The sequence below is a fragment of the Cuculus canorus genome, chromosome 2, assembly GCF_017976375.1.
Source record: "Cuculus canorus isolate bCucCan1 chromosome 2, bCucCan1.pri, whole genome shotgun sequence".
NCBI classification, from domain to species: domain Eukaryota; kingdom Metazoa; phylum Chordata; class Aves; order Cuculiformes; family Cuculidae; genus Cuculus; species Cuculus canorus.
Window position 1 is genome coordinate 98,312,103 of NC_071402.1, and position 14,955 is coordinate 98,327,057.

Below are 14,955 nucleotides of genomic sequence, written 5' to 3' on the forward strand. Positions count from 1 at the left end.
TGATTCATAAATAAAACCTTTTGCTGTGAAACAGCCTTTTTTCCCCAAAGTAAGACTTAGCTGTTCATAGTACAGTATGCCACTTATCTCACCTAAAGATGGAGAACAGTGGTAGGGAATGACAGATTATCTTCAGATAATCCCTTTTCTGAAGCAGAGTGATATGACTAATGAGGATGTTCTGTTGCTAGGATCCCAAAATATTTTGGCTGGTAACTGGGATTATGTTTCTGGGAAGCGGTCTGATATGGCGCCGCTTGCTTTCCTTTCTTGGACGGCATCTAGAACCTCCACTACCTCCTCATGTACGTATGGCTGTCTAGTGTTTCTGCCTCCAACTCTGCATGTACAGTCCATTTCTAAAGTAGGAAATAAGCTGTTGTAGAGGGGTGGGTATGGGGGAAGTCATGTCGGTGTCTGCTGCTTGACTTGACAAAGGAGAAGGTTCTCACTAGCTGGACTGAATGAGGTGGGAAGCCCAGCCCTGTAAAAGATACACTGAACAGCAATATATTGCTCACAGTTGCCAGATGATGCAGGCTGTTCCTTGAGACACATGATATTTCCTTTTGCCTGGCTGCTCAAGGGAAGATGAGGATAATAGTAGAAGCAGCCCTAATTTACCTTCTCATCTGCCACAACAGTCTACTCATAGGCACATTAGGGACACTGCTCTCCTCTTCCCACTCGCATACTAACTTTGGATCTGTGCCCCCTGTCTCATAAAACAGAAGGTAAAGACAGAAGGATGATGAGGACAGGCGCTACCTGCAGTGTTCCTAGAGGATGACTCCATGGTTGCAATAACCTGACTCCAAATACAAAGTTTGTAATAGCTCCTCACATACACACCACCCACTGTCTTTGCTATTGATACTCATGGCATCATAGGGCCCTATTTTACCAGGCTGTATGAAGACTTCCAAGGAGACTATCTTCAGATTAGCAAGGTTTTGTGTGGCTTATTTTCTTTGTTCACTGCCCTTTCATGCTAATGCTTACAGGACTGTATTGTCTGTTGCTGTTCTGCACTCTAACATGTCCATCCACTGATGCTTCTTTGTTGTAAATATTAAGTTGCTACAAGTGGCAAAAGAAAGAAAGGGAGCCCCAGATAAACCTTCTTCCCTTCCCTGCCTTGACATGAATAGGCAAATGGAAGTAGTTAATTGTGGATTGCTGACTATAGATACAACTAACTGGGTTAGCTTCCAATGTTGCTCAAAACCAACTTCAGAACAGTGACTCTGGCTTCAAGAAATGTACTCAAAGTGATTAGGGAGGGAGAAGCCAGAGACATTGTTCTGAAAATAAAAGGAGAAAAATCAGGGCTCAGACCTCTGTGAAGCTTTATTTCTTTCTGCTGCATATAGAGCAGCTTCTTACGTAATCACAAGCCATTTTGTATCCTGCCTAGGTTCCTGCAGTTTTGAAAAAATCCCAACCAGCATCTGGAAGAGTGGAGATAAAGAACAACATTAAAGCAGAAACATCTGGGCTGAGCAGAAGCACATTAACAAGCCAATAGGAACAGCAGGAATGAAGAGACTTTTATTGTTAAAGGGTGGACTTTGAACACTTTCCTTGCATTTGTTCTTCCTTACTGAAAACTGCGAGTTTTTTCTACCTTGCTAATTTAATATATTTTTTTGTGCCAAAAACCTGTAGTGAGATTTTAATGCTCACACACAGAAGGAGAGAAGCACAAAGGAAAACAGTGATGTGCTTTGCACAGTAGTTGCACTTCCACCACACATGTTCTGTTAGTTTTCTGTATCACATACATGTTCTTTTTTTGGGGGTATTCTCATTTCAAGTGTTTCTATCAAATACTTCTTCACATAATGGTCTTTCTTAGAGAGAACGGTATTGTCATCTTAAAGGATGACAGTGGTTGGCATTTATCAGTAATTCTGATTCTGAGCTGCAGATACATGAATCTGACTTCAAATACCAAATTAAAATCCACCCTAAAAGTGCCTTTTTATGGGTTTTTAAGGCGCTATTTAACTGCAGGGAACAGATTTTTCCAAAGCAAAATGCATTCCTGCATCTCTTCTGAAGCATCACCTCTAAATTGGCAATAACCAGGAACTATTGTTTCCCTTACTTTAAGTGAGCAATAACAGGCTTTGAAATGTGTCTACTTACTTTAGGTATTCCGTAACAATTAATTTACACCCAAAACGTGCAGTTTCAGCAACAAGAACAGCAGGCATATTGATAATGCACACCTGTGCTTGCCATCTGCCATTCTTTCAATATGCATTGATACAGCTGCAATTTAGGGACTCCTCATATTGTCATAAGGACTGGGTCAAATGCTGATAAAAATCAACAGACCAGCTGCTGGTTTCTCTGAAGCTCGGCTCTGCTTTCTCTGCTGTTTTTAAGACAAGGCAAAGCCTGGACTACCCTGCACCACAGTAAGCCGGGTTACTTGCAGGTATGGAAGCCTGGTGTCCTATGGTGGACTGAAGGAGGGAGTAAAACTTTTAAGTCCTAAGAAAAACTGTAATATCTCTGAACTCTGAGGGCATAGTTCTCCACTGGTTTCTTGGTCTGTGGAGGGAGCGTGAAAATCTTTATGACCTGATTTAGAAAGTGTCTTTGAGGTTGAAAAGAAATCCAAATTATAACTGTTACCATACACCAAGCATCTCCTTAGGTGCTGCTAGATAAATCCCTGTACTGGCAGGGGTTGAAAAGACAAGAACTGTAGCTGTGCACATTTTTACTCAGGACTGGAAAGTTAAAAATGGACATAAAAAGGTACAGAAATTATAATTATGCCGGCCTGTGATCCTAGTTTGGTTAAAATGCATTGTACATAATTATGTTCAAACAGGTATTCTTGCTCTCTATGGGACTTCAGCTACAGATATAAAAGGCATGAGAAGGTGAGAAAATTAATGGAGTTTATAATGGTTTTGAGGTTTTTAGCTGGTTTTTTTGGCAGCTTTTTTTCTTGGCAGGTAGAGATGGAAAAACCTCTGAACTGAACAATGCAGTGGAAAAACCAGTGGCTCACAGACCTTGGCTGACAAACCCGATGGGACTGGAGTGATTAAAGGGTATTTGTTCTTATGTGAAGGGATATGTATGCTAGTGTTTTCAACCAAATTGCAGTTGCATTAGGCCAGGATTGAATTGTGTTGCTGCAGCTGTTGGTGAAGCTTTCGCATAAGCTTTCCACGCTCTGTCTTTTGTACAGAGAGGTTTCTGGGAACTCTGTTGACTCAGTTTCCTGTACATAACTGACTTAAACTGCAATAAAATCACTGAGAGAAAGCCACATCTTTTGTAAGACTGCTTTTCTTTCTATGGACACACACAAATGTTTAATGGGTTTCCTACAGTTCAAATAATCAAAATGCATTCACGTGCAATAAAATTAGTCTTGAGATCATACACAGAAAATGCCAAAGCCAGTGGAGACTGCATGTTCAAAATGGAATTGCTATAGGCGATACTGGTTTCATCAATTTTCTTTTGAAAACTGTTTATTCTGCCCGTATAAATAATACTGCTTGTTTTGCCTCGCACAACAGCTCACAGATTTGAGGTAAATATTGTGCTCCCAGTTCCATCCAGTTACCTCTCTCATAAAGTTCAGATTTTTAACTTTTTTTCCAGTAAGTGTTCAGGTTTTGGACAAGTAAAGTCAGTGAAACACTGGTCAGGGTACATTATACATCAAGCTAATTTTGTCTTGTTTTTGTTATTTTTTAAAACAACCTCCAAGTGAGACCTAAGAATGTCAGTTGCAGTGTGTCATGTTCGAGTATGATCTTTAGAGTTCTGTGCTATTCCACTGACTTGTGTGATTTAAAACAAAAATAGTGCTTTATGTTTGTGGAGTAGGCAAGAAAGAAAAATATTTCTATGCATATGTCTACAGACCACTGTCGGTAATAATAGCATCACATCCTGCTGCTCAAGCTGTTTAATATATAATTTGGACACTATTAAACCTGCATTGTACAAAATTAGTTTAAATTACTTGAAGATAATACTGTTAACAATAATAATAATTACTTGAAGATAATACTGTTAACAATAAATACCATTGTCATGGTATTTTACATGAAAATATAAGAAAGGGTGTCAGAGTGGTCTCAGCCATGAGTGTGATAGCAAAAGCATTTTCTATAAACGTCATCAGTAGTGCTTGTGCTTTTGTCCCTGGAAGATCCTGGGTGTTCTGTGCCCTGACTGGGCCTGAAGACTTGCTACGGACAGGCGAACAAGTAGAGGTGACTGCTGAGCATTGCTTATAGCCAAATCTTACTACCAAAATCTAGCCTTCTGCTCATTTTGACCTGTAAACGTTTTACAGGCCACCTTGCTTATTCTAGGTTAAGTGATGCTGCTATTCATAACAGAATCAAATTGTGCTTTTACCCCACTGACACGATTTTGGTAGGTTTGTAAATCAAACCACCATGCATGCTTATATTCCCCTGCACCTAAAACCAGTCAGCATCCCTCCCTCCCTCCCTTAATGCTATCTATCAAAAGTGTGCTGTCATGCGGTCTGTTGGTTTGTATGGGTTAAGGAAGGTACCATAGGTTACCATGAGCTTCTAGAATGAGTAGACAAAGAGCCTTCCACCAAGTCGGGCTTTTGCCGAACTTCTTTCTGCTGCCACTACAACTTCTTTCTGCAGAGACACAGAACAAAGGTTTAGCAAAATTCAGCTGCAGGTGTACAATTGCCTTAAGCTTCCCTAGTGGAAACAAGATTTTGTCCATGTCATTAGTGTCGTATAGAAATGTGATGAGGAGAAATAAGAGAGCAACCCACCTCATTGGAATAGCAGTTAACAGAATGGTTTGGCAACCTGACTTCATTTGGGGAACTGGAAGAAGCTGGAACCAGTCAAATATATATCTTGCCAATCTGACTGTTTCTCAGTCAGAATTGTTTCATCAACTCAGAGGTAATATCAATACAGACGAAACTGGAGTGTGATTGGATTGGTGCTACAGCAAAGGAGTCTACAGTCTGGAGAATGGCTTCACCCACACTCATGCAGCATAACGCCTTTGTTTCATGTGTTGGATTATGCACCCTAACTTAGTTTAGAAGCATTTGCATTTCCAGATGTTTCTCCACTGTATGTTTTAGCAGCAAGAAGTAAAACATCATTTGTTGATGGCCCATGGCACACATCCTTAGTCTAGTACCGAGACTTTCTCAGTACTCACACAGATACCCTCCATTCTCACACAGGTTATGTCAGAGGGAAAAGAACAATGGACTCCTCTCAGCTGAATAAGCAGTAAGTAACCTTCAAGCTTAAAAAAAGGTTCCTCAGTGCATCATTCAAATACAGGGACTGATTTTTGGTAAAAATAATGGGTATGTAAGGGAAATTAAGAGAAACAGGTACACAAACACAGCCTAAGTCATTCGAGTGAGAACTAGGCCTCTACGTTTGAAAACACTTAACACATGAATAGCATTCACTGCAAGTAAGAGTTGGGAGAGTGAGCCTGTAGATATGAGAGGGGGGTTTTGGTGCCTGGTTTACCCCACAGCTGAGCATCTATTTTCCATATAGATAGGCGTAAGCAGGGCAAAGCCAGCTGGCACCTACACTTGATTTACCCTGCAATCTCTCAGCAAACTCTAAGTAGGGTAGGTTTCAGGCTGTTTTACAGTGATTTCTCTCAATTTAGGTGTCAGAATTTTAACAACTCCATAGTTCATCTACCTACAAAATGGTTTTAATTATCAGTTCACAGAGTGAACTGAATGAGAACTTAGTTAACTATGTAAAGCACTGCGACTTCCTTGCAAATAAGATATATATGTCATGTGTTGGCTGTTACATGGAAAGGCAGTAGAAAGATGTTACAAAGCAACCGACAACAGTCATTTTTCTCACCTTTCTTTCAGATTTCACAGTGACAACAGAACTCCCAAATCGTGATAGCTCCTGTAAAATAACATAGCACGATATAATGCTGTTAGCTCTTTTCAAGTGGGACTTTGTTTCTCTCAGTAGTTTGTTTTCTGCTTACTTACTTCAGGAGAAGTCAGGACATACTGTGCCTGAAGAAGAGGGAAAAAAAAAGAGAAAATAAGTGGAGAGATCCACAACAGGAGAGCAGAAGACAAGTGTAATAAACTGGTTCCTAAACAACAAAGTAATTCAAGAATGAACAAGAGGACCAAAATCACACAGATTGAAAAACATAAGTAACCTTCTGTTTTTTGATAGCAAGTCAGAATGACAGGATGTAATGAATTAGCTGCCATTATGATCTCGTGTCCTGATTTCACCATTTTCTTACCCAGTCTTCAGGACACGGAGATATCCATGATTTGCATTGGCCTGTCACATTCCCTGAGGATGCCTGCTTTCCATTGTAAATGTAAACACGGCCAGCTGCCCCACCAAACAGTATTGTGGTGAAACTGTTGGTTCGCAGGGGGGATGTCACAATCATTTCATCTGCAAATATTACAATGATGACATAACACATCAGCAGGGAAATAATGCTAAACTGAAACATGAGAGAGTTGATATTTACAAACCTCCATATGCCACAATTCCTATTAGTGACAGCATTTCTGACTACGTGGCATAGGATTTTATAGATGCCTCACCACAAGGCACAATGGAATTCTTGTACAAGTCAGTTGAGGAAGAACACTGTGTTTAGCACCTGTATGAATATGTAGGTGACTAGTCTTCCCACTAGCAAAAGTAAAATCATAGAAGCATAGAATAGTTAGTGTTGGAAGGGACCTTAAAGATCATCTAGTTCCAACGCCCTGTCTCATAAGCAGGGACACCTCCCACTAGATCAGGCTGCCCAAGGACCCATCCAACTTGGCCTTGAATACCTCCAGGGAGGGGCATCCACAGCTTCTCCTGGCAACCTGTTCCAGTGCCTCACCACCCTCATCATGTAGGATTTCTTCTTAAGGTCTGCTCTAAACCTTCCTCTCTCCAATTCATAGCCACTCCCCCTCATCCTGTCACTTCATGCCCTTGTAAAAAGTCCTCCCCAGCTTTCTTGTAGGCCTCTGTCAGGTACTGAATAAAGTATTTCTGGAAAACCTTACAGCAACCTTCCAGTACCAGGGACAGACTGGGAAGGAGGGGTGGAGGCGTTGCCCTCTTATCTTAGGAAAGGGATAGAATGTGAAAAGCTGTCATTGAAGAGTAGCCACAAACAGATTGAAAGCTTGTGGGTCAGAATAAAAGAAAAAAAAAAATACTTCATTTCTGATCTTTACCTAGTCCATCATTATCCAGGTCACTTAGATATACATCTCCTCCAAAGCGAGAAAATCTCCTGTCCCCACTGAATGTACTGAGCAAAGAAGGGGTGGTGTTATCTGTCAGATCATACAGCAGAACCAGTCCAGCCTGGTGCAGCACTGAGGACATAAATGAAATTCGAGATAGGCTATCTAGGAAAAAAAAAGAGGTAACAGAAGCCGAGCATCAGACATAGGAACTTAGGTTTGGTGCTTGCAACATATTGGCAGCAGATAGGATTGGCATTACAGAACATGCACAAAAATAATCTAATTTATTAATCAGATCAAATGTTTTATGGCATTAACACCACTTACCATAGAAACAATCTCTTATCAATAATAGCAGGTGAAAAATACATTCAAGTTAAACATAGAGTTCTACATTTTGAGTTTCCTAAGGCCTTGCTGCCTACTGTCATAGTAAGGACAAAATACTCAGCTGTTTCATTTCCAAGAAATAAGCAGTCTATTAGTAAATCATTGACACAAATAATGCAAGGTAATAATAATGCTGCTAAACTAATATAAGGAAGGAAAAACCCATTGAAGTTGAGCCACAGCATAGAGGAGTCTACAAGTAAGGCTCTAGTAGGTGATTATTTCAAATTTATTATTTTGTTAATCAGTGTAAATTACATGGCAATTATAAGGTCCCTTTTCTGACTTGTAATTTTGCATCTATCCTCCAGCCAGGTAGAAACAAATGTCCCAAAGCAGAAATAGTTTCCAGTTTTCAGGAGGACATACCTGCAGTAGGTGTGCCCACCGCCAAAACCATCCTTGTGACCCCAGTCACAGACATCACACCACTGGCCATAGACAAACCCATTCTGCCCATCGCCTGTGAGATTTTTTAAAAGATCTATGTTATTTCCACAGAAAGTCTTTTTATTTCAAGTTATTCATAAGGTCCCATGCAATGGAAGAAGCCCTACCTTGTGTCCAGTTACCGCAAACGAGAGGTTGGTGCTTGGTGGATTATACCCGTACACCTTCCCAACACTCTGTCGGGCATCCAATGAGATGGGATTGCAGCTTGAACTACAGTGAAAATATATTTGTATGTATCAATCTACTTTAAGAGGAACAATCCTAGCTAAATGTATGAAAATATCTTTCCCTCTTTATTTGATCTAACGGTGACTGCCAAATTCTAGAAACATATTTTAGCAATTCCCATGCCTGTTCTAACCAGTTAGAAGTCATTTAGGGCACAGGCTTTATCACCCTTTATCACCCGATAAATTTTTGTGTTTGGTTTGCTTTTTAAAATGTTATGTCAGACTGAGGCCTATCTATAGGATTATTTTAGGCATGCTTACCTTTTTGTACCCCCTCTGCTCTCCTGAAGAAAACCCAACAAATTCTTAAGTGTTTCTAAAGAAAGAAGATGTTCTCTATAAAGGATCTAAAGACCAGCCCCCTCCTTCACAAGAAAGGATGAAAGCATAACAATGTGAATTTAATAAAAATATTCTACTCAGGACAAAGAGGAAACTTCCTGAAAAGCTGGGAGTCTCATCTATTTCACATCCTAACCATTGCAGAAGTAAGGTAGAATGGAGGAGAGAGCAAGCTGTCATATACAACAAACCCAGCACAACTTTTCCACGTAGGGCTACCAATCAGCAGCAACGTTATGTTTTCCAGCTGGCAGCTGTCAAGTGAAAATCCAAACCAAGCGTAGTTTTCTTCCCCCTCCACCATCCAGTTGGCATCCTCTACTGACAGAAGTTCTGATAGACCAGGAAAAGATGAATTAAATCTTGGTATACCAAAGCATACTAAAATCTGTTCACAATCGTCTACTGATTCATCCTTTGACAAGTTTCTATAACTACAGTCACACCATCCATCATACAGCACCAGTTATTGCTGACTTCATTTGCTTAATTTGCAACTCTACCAGCTGGTGAAAGCCTTTATTCAACACAGCCTGCTTCTAAACCGTTCCAACAGCCTACACAAAGCACATGAAAGCTATCCGTCAGGCCTGCCCTACCCTAGTGACTCCTTCTCAGGAATAGGACAACAGTGAAACTGTTTATCAGAACTTGTAATTCTTCACTGGTTGTGGATGGAGGAAATTCAAATAACTGTTTTAATCCAAATAATTCATCTCATGTTTTGATTTTACAAAAATGTCTCTCAGCAATGTTTTGCAACCAATTTTCCGTGTTGTTTCTAATTTTGCGTGAAGTAGAATAAGCTACAAAAATTAAGCATTATTGGAAATCTCAACTACAGGATTCAGACAAAGCTCTGAGTATCTGCATATACTGCTGAACCCCTACTAACTTTATATAGCACCATACATGACCTTTCCTCTCTCATTCACAACAATCTTCTTCACCTGTACTTATTAGCTGTATTCACTTGTAGCATTCCTCTTTAGACACATGAAGGTGCAGACAGAATCATAAGAAAAATCATCCTTTGAGGTTCATTTGCAAATATGATAAGTCCTCCATGATATCACCAAAAGACAGTTAAATTCTATTGCTTTAGCAAGCCTTCCATAGAATGATTGAACCATTTTGTTGGAAAAGACCTTTGAGATCATCAACTCCAACTGTACCTGTCCACTACTAAATCATATCCCTAAGCACCTCATCTACCTGTCTTTTAAATACCTCCAGGTATGGGGATTCAACCACCTCCCTGGGTAGCCTGTTCCGGAGCTTCCTAACCCTTTCTGTGAAGAAGTTTTTCTTAATGTCCAATATAAAATTTCCCTGACACAGGTTGATGCCATTCCCTTTCATCCTACCACCTGTCACTTGGCAGAAGTGACCAACACCCACCTCACTGCAAACTCCTTTCAGGTAGTTATAAACAGTGATAAAGTCTCCCCTCAGCCTCCTCTTCTCCAGGCTAAACAATCCCAGTTCCCTCAGACACTCCGTGTAAGACTTGTTCCCCAGCCCCTTCACCAGCTTTGTTGTCCTTCTCTGGACACGCTTCAGGACCTCAATATCTTTCTTGTAGTGAGGGGCCCAAAACTGAACACAGGATTCAAGGTGCAGCCTTGCCACTCCTGCTGCCCCCGCTGTTTCTGATATAATGCAAGATGCTGTTGGGCACATGGGGCTCATAATCAGGTAGCTTGTCAACCAACACTGCCAGGTCTTTCTCTGCCTTCTGTTCACATCAAGTCTTCCACAACATTCTTGCATCCAAGCTTTCTGGATGGCTGGAAACCAGATGGGAAAAACCTCCCAAGGCAGTGATTAGTGGGTTATATTCTGAACGCCTGTGAGAAGTGGAGTGCCATCAGGGGTCTATCTTTAGACCCATACTGTTAAACGCTTTTATAATTGATATGCAGAAGACAACAACATGCCTTTTTCATGAAGTTTGCAGGTGACAGGAGACTGGCAGTGGCTATAACTTCAGGGGAGGTCTACCATTCAGAAGGACCCAGAGAGGCAGGAGGTACAGGCTGATAGTAACATCACCAAATTCAGCAAGAACAAATGAAAAACCCTGCCACTAGGAAAGGACATGCCTTTGCAGCAATATAGGCTGGGAATAGAGTGGCTGCGGAACAGCCATGTTGAAAAAGTCCTGGAGATGCTGGTGGGCAGAGAGCTAAGTGTGAGGCTCTGATGGCAGAGGCAGCCAATAGCATCCCAGGCTATATAAGCAGAAGCATGTCAAAGAAACTGAGAGTAGTTATTGTTCCCTCTTTACTGCTCCCTAGACCATTGTTCAGTTTCAGACCCCACAAAACAGGAAAGATGTTGATAAAATGGAGAGAATTTAGTAGACAACCCCAAGACATTTTGGGGGTGGAGCACTTGGGCCACAAGCAGAGGCTGACAGAGCAAGACTTAGTCAGCCTGGAGAAGAAAAGGTTTAGAAAGGCCCTAACAGTAGTCTGCCAGTACTTATGAGAAGATAGAGCCAGGCTCTTCCCAGTGTACAGGGAAGAGTACAATGGCTTCTGTGCCTACGACTTTACTATGCATGGTGGGTGGACCATAGGCAGAGAACATAATTTGAAACACGACAGCTTCAGATTGGCTGTAACAGCATTTTTTTCCCCCTATGAGGACAGCCAATTAGTGGAACAGCTGATCAGAGTGGCTGTGCAACCTCTGTCATTGGAGGGGTTTAAGACCCAATTGCATAAAGCCCTGAGTAATCTGGTCTGACTTCATAGCTGTCCCCTTATGGAGTAGAAAGCTGACCTAGACACATACTGAGACCCCTTTGAACCTGAATTTTCCTACTGTTAATTAGGAACAAACAAACAGTTACATAAAATATGGGAGTGTTAATTTACTCAGTAAATATTACCTTGTTCATTCCTGTTGAAATCAGAGTAAAATGCAATCACAAATCCCCTCTGCTGCCCACCACCAGGTGCATATGGGGAGCCCACAACAAGATCAGCATTTCCATCACCATCAACATCAGCTGCCAGGAGGGACCAACCAAGATTACAGTAGGAATACTGCAATAAACAGTTAGTTTAAGCCTGAAATTTAACTGAAACCACCATCTCTGTACCAAAGTAGAAGTAAATTGCTCTAAAAAGCTAACTTTGTCTGTTTCTGTTCAAATTACCCTCCTACTCTCTGACTTCAGTTTTGTTTTCTTTGTTTTTGGTTTGGTTTTTTTTTTTTTATTTCATTTTGTTGTTGTTTTGAGAATTGTGCATCTCCCTACCCACTCTGCTGCTTCCCCTGCACTGGAGTACTAATGTCTTTCCCATATACAACCAACTCAGGCAAACACTTGCTTGCACCAACCCCATCAGTTCAAATTCACTGGCAATTACCTTGATTTCAGCACTCCTTTCTTAAGACCATAGGTCCCTTTCCCCTTTATCTCACCTCCTGCTTGCATAGCCCTGTGTTAGCCTGCTCAACGTACCTGACAAGCTATGGTAATGTTTGGTTGAGTTGACAAGCCTCTTCCCTCAGTGCCAAAATAGACATACACACCACCCTAAACAGCAAGAAAAACAAACACAGCATTAGAGCATCTGCATGTCAGCACCAAGTATGAAATCCAAGACAGAGCACAAGGAATGAAACGGTTCTGCAAGGGCTATTAATACGACTGCATTTTCCTGTCAGAGCCTTCTCATAGTACCATCTTTTCCACACCAAACCTGTCTTTTTCACCCCAAATCTATGAATACTCATGCAGTAATGGCTACTGCTATAATCAGGCAATAAACTAGAGAAGTGCAGACAAGTATATATTCATCATACTGTGGCTAAGGAGCAAGGATAGTATACTGTATATCTACATTCATTATACACATATTCAGGTGGCTCAAATTCTGTTAATTATTGTTTAATACAATGGCACACAGTGCCAGGCACAACAGGTGCATGCAATGTTCCAGGCTAGTGGCTCTACTTAAAAGTATTTCAATTCCTATTTGAACAGTTGCTACCTGAAATTCTGAAGAGTTTTTAGCTTAATGGATGTGATTTAAACCAAAACATTTTGCCCCTCAGTCTGCACGGGCTGACAATATTCAGGAACTATTACATGGGCTTATCTGGTAAGCTGCAAGTCATTAAGCCTCTGTAACGTGATTATTTTAGTAAGTGTGTTTGTGTTTATATCACATTTTGTATCTCATCTGTTGGCCTGTGACAGCAGATGATAAAGCTCTCTGACCCATGAGGTCCACTGCAAACTCCCTGTTCATAAACAAAAATGGTATACTTGTATTTCATGCCTGGCTTCTTGCATTTCCACACAGGAGTGCTGCAAAACCACAATCTGATTTGGATTTCTAATGTACAAAAAAGCCACCAAAAGAGAAATACAGATAGCTGTCATTGTTCTCACCTTACAAAGGTTATAAATCTTTGTGTTTAAATTATAATGTCACCTTCAACACAACAGAAATTCTCATTTCACTGTTAAAAAAAAAAGTATCAATGGAAATGTGTTTTCCTTGGAGTAAAAAACGCTGAACAAACTCATGTGTGGCTTACTTTGTAAGTAAGAAACTGAGATCCCACAGAAGGTGCTCCCACTGCCAGATCTGGCATTCCATCTTCATTGAAGTCCAGGACTGCCAAGGCAGAACCAAACCTTCCTGAAGGCTAAAAGAAGAGGGAATGCTCTAGTGAAAATAACAGATATTTTTAAGACTAAACTATCAAAACTCCATGCACATTTGTAACCACAGCACAGGGAAGAACTGTAAACAGATGACAAAAATCTACCCCAATAATTCTTAAAATTTTCTTAGCATCACTGTTCTCCAAAGTAATAACTGCCATCCATGAGCTTGGAGTCAACTGTCCTGCTTGTCAATGTGGATATGTCAAAATGTAAGACAATTGAACACAATATGGTGCTGCTTTGCTATTTCCTCTTCTAGGAAAGGACCTCATCTCTCTATATTCTTTTCTTTGCAAATAAATATATTTTCCACAAAGGATCATCTTTATTACTCAAAAAGATCATTTGATCCTGCTTCTCAGTTACAAACCAGTCACAATCATGTCAATTTGTAGTTTTCTTTTCCAATATAATGTGTACTCTTAGCAAAAACAAATAATGTGAGAAGTTATCACTTGCAATAATGCAAAAAATGTAGCCTCAAAGTCATTGAAAATTATATTGAATTAATTATTTTAAATGAAAAAGATAGAGAAAAATCATATTATCTTAAATGGAGGATCCAAATGAGCTATACTGTGACTTACAAAAACTACAACAGTTTTGTTCAAGGGCATATTATGTTCTAATACCCACTATCACGTTTTTACCAGAAAAAAAAAAAAAAAATCAAGTGACAAATCTCTGACTTGACCCCTCACCTGATGACCCTGTAGTATTTGGTCTGCTTTCCCATCTAGATCCATGTCCTCTCGTGGCAAACCTGACTGGTTGCCATACACCACATACACCCTTCCTATCTGAACGCGGCCCAACATGCTGTACCCTGGTGCTCCAACCACCAGATCTTCATATCCATCCTGGTTTACGTCAGCTGAGATCATTGCCCTATACAGCAAGGGAGCCAACAAAATCATAGCATTAGAATCATAGAATCGTAGAATGGTTTGTGTTGGAAGAGACCTTAAAGATCATCAAGTTACAGCCCCCCCTGCCATGGGTGGGGACATCTCCCACTAGATCAGGCTGCCCAAGGACCCATCCAACCTGGCCTTGAACACCTCCAGGGAGGGGGCATCCACAACTTCCCTGGACAACCTGTGCCAGTGCCTCACCACTCTCATCATGAAGAAATTCTTCCTCTTGTCTAGCCTAAATCTGCCTCTCTGTAATTTATAGCCATTCCCCCTCATCCTATCACTCTGTGCCCTTTTGAATAGTCCCTCTCAAGCTTTCTTGTAGCCCCTTTCAGGTACTGGAAGGTCGCTATAAGGTCTCCCCCGAGCTTTCTCTTCTCCAGGCTGACCATCCCCAACTCTCTCAGTCTGTCCTCATGTGGGGGGTGCTCCAGCCCTCTTATCATCTTCGTGGCCCTCCTCTGGACCCATTCCAACAATTCCATATCCTAGCTTCCAGACTACTGCAACATTGGCAGAAAATACTTTTCCTTCCTTCAGGTAAACCAAGACCTGTCTTTCCTCATCTATTTTTTTAAAAATCTAGTCAACATTTTTCATATTATATATTTAATTGGTGTTTTCTTGAATTAAATAAAAAAGGAACCTTGAAGATTC

General features: G+C 40.8%; 2 protein-coding genes across 10 annotated transcripts in view; one reads left to right on the plus strand and one right to left on the minus strand.

Moving 5' to 3' along the window:
- Positions 1 to 3,822, plus strand: part of MRS2 (magnesium transporter MRS2) — a 16,193-nt gene extending 12,371 nt beyond the window's left edge. For 2 of the 8 annotated variants that reach the window (XM_054058168.1, XM_054058167.1), the window contains 2 exons: positions 192 to 305; positions 1,418 to 3,601. In XM_054058168.1, coding sequence (XP_053914143.1) covers positions 192 to 305; positions 1,418 to 1,528 — 225 coding nt within the window. In that variant the 3' untranslated portion in view covers positions 1,529 to 3,601. Of the gene's footprint in view, positions 1 to 191; positions 306 to 1,417 lie in introns of all 8 variants that reach the window. The other 6 variants (XM_054058164.1, XM_054058166.1, XM_054058165.1 and 3 more) reach the window with 6 other exon arrangements.
- Positions 1,826 to 14,955, minus strand: part of GPLD1 (glycosylphosphatidylinositol specific phospholipase D1) — a 26,975-nt gene continuing 13,845 nt past the window's right edge. For both annotated transcript variants that reach the window (XM_054058163.1, XM_054058161.1), the window contains exons 14-25: positions 14,083 to 14,269; positions 13,249 to 13,359; positions 12,164 to 12,238; positions 11,585 to 11,741; positions 8,877 to 9,018; positions 8,218 to 8,323; positions 8,030 to 8,123; positions 7,256 to 7,432; positions 6,304 to 6,464; positions 6,035 to 6,061; positions 5,895 to 5,945; positions 1,826 to 4,664 (exon numbers count right to left, since the gene is read on the minus strand). In XM_054058163.1, the coding sequence (XP_053914138.1) occupies positions 4,587 to 4,664; positions 5,895 to 5,945; positions 6,035 to 6,061; positions 6,304 to 6,464; positions 7,256 to 7,432; positions 8,030 to 8,123; positions 8,218 to 8,323; positions 8,877 to 9,018; positions 11,585 to 11,741; positions 12,164 to 12,238; positions 13,249 to 13,359; positions 14,083 to 14,269 (1,366 nt within the window). In that variant the 3' untranslated portion in view covers positions 1,826 to 4,586. The remainder of the gene's footprint in view (positions 4,665 to 5,894; positions 5,946 to 6,034; positions 6,062 to 6,303; positions 6,465 to 7,255; positions 7,433 to 8,029; positions 8,124 to 8,217; positions 8,324 to 8,876; positions 9,019 to 11,584; positions 11,742 to 12,163; positions 12,239 to 13,248; positions 13,360 to 14,082; positions 14,270 to 14,955) is intronic.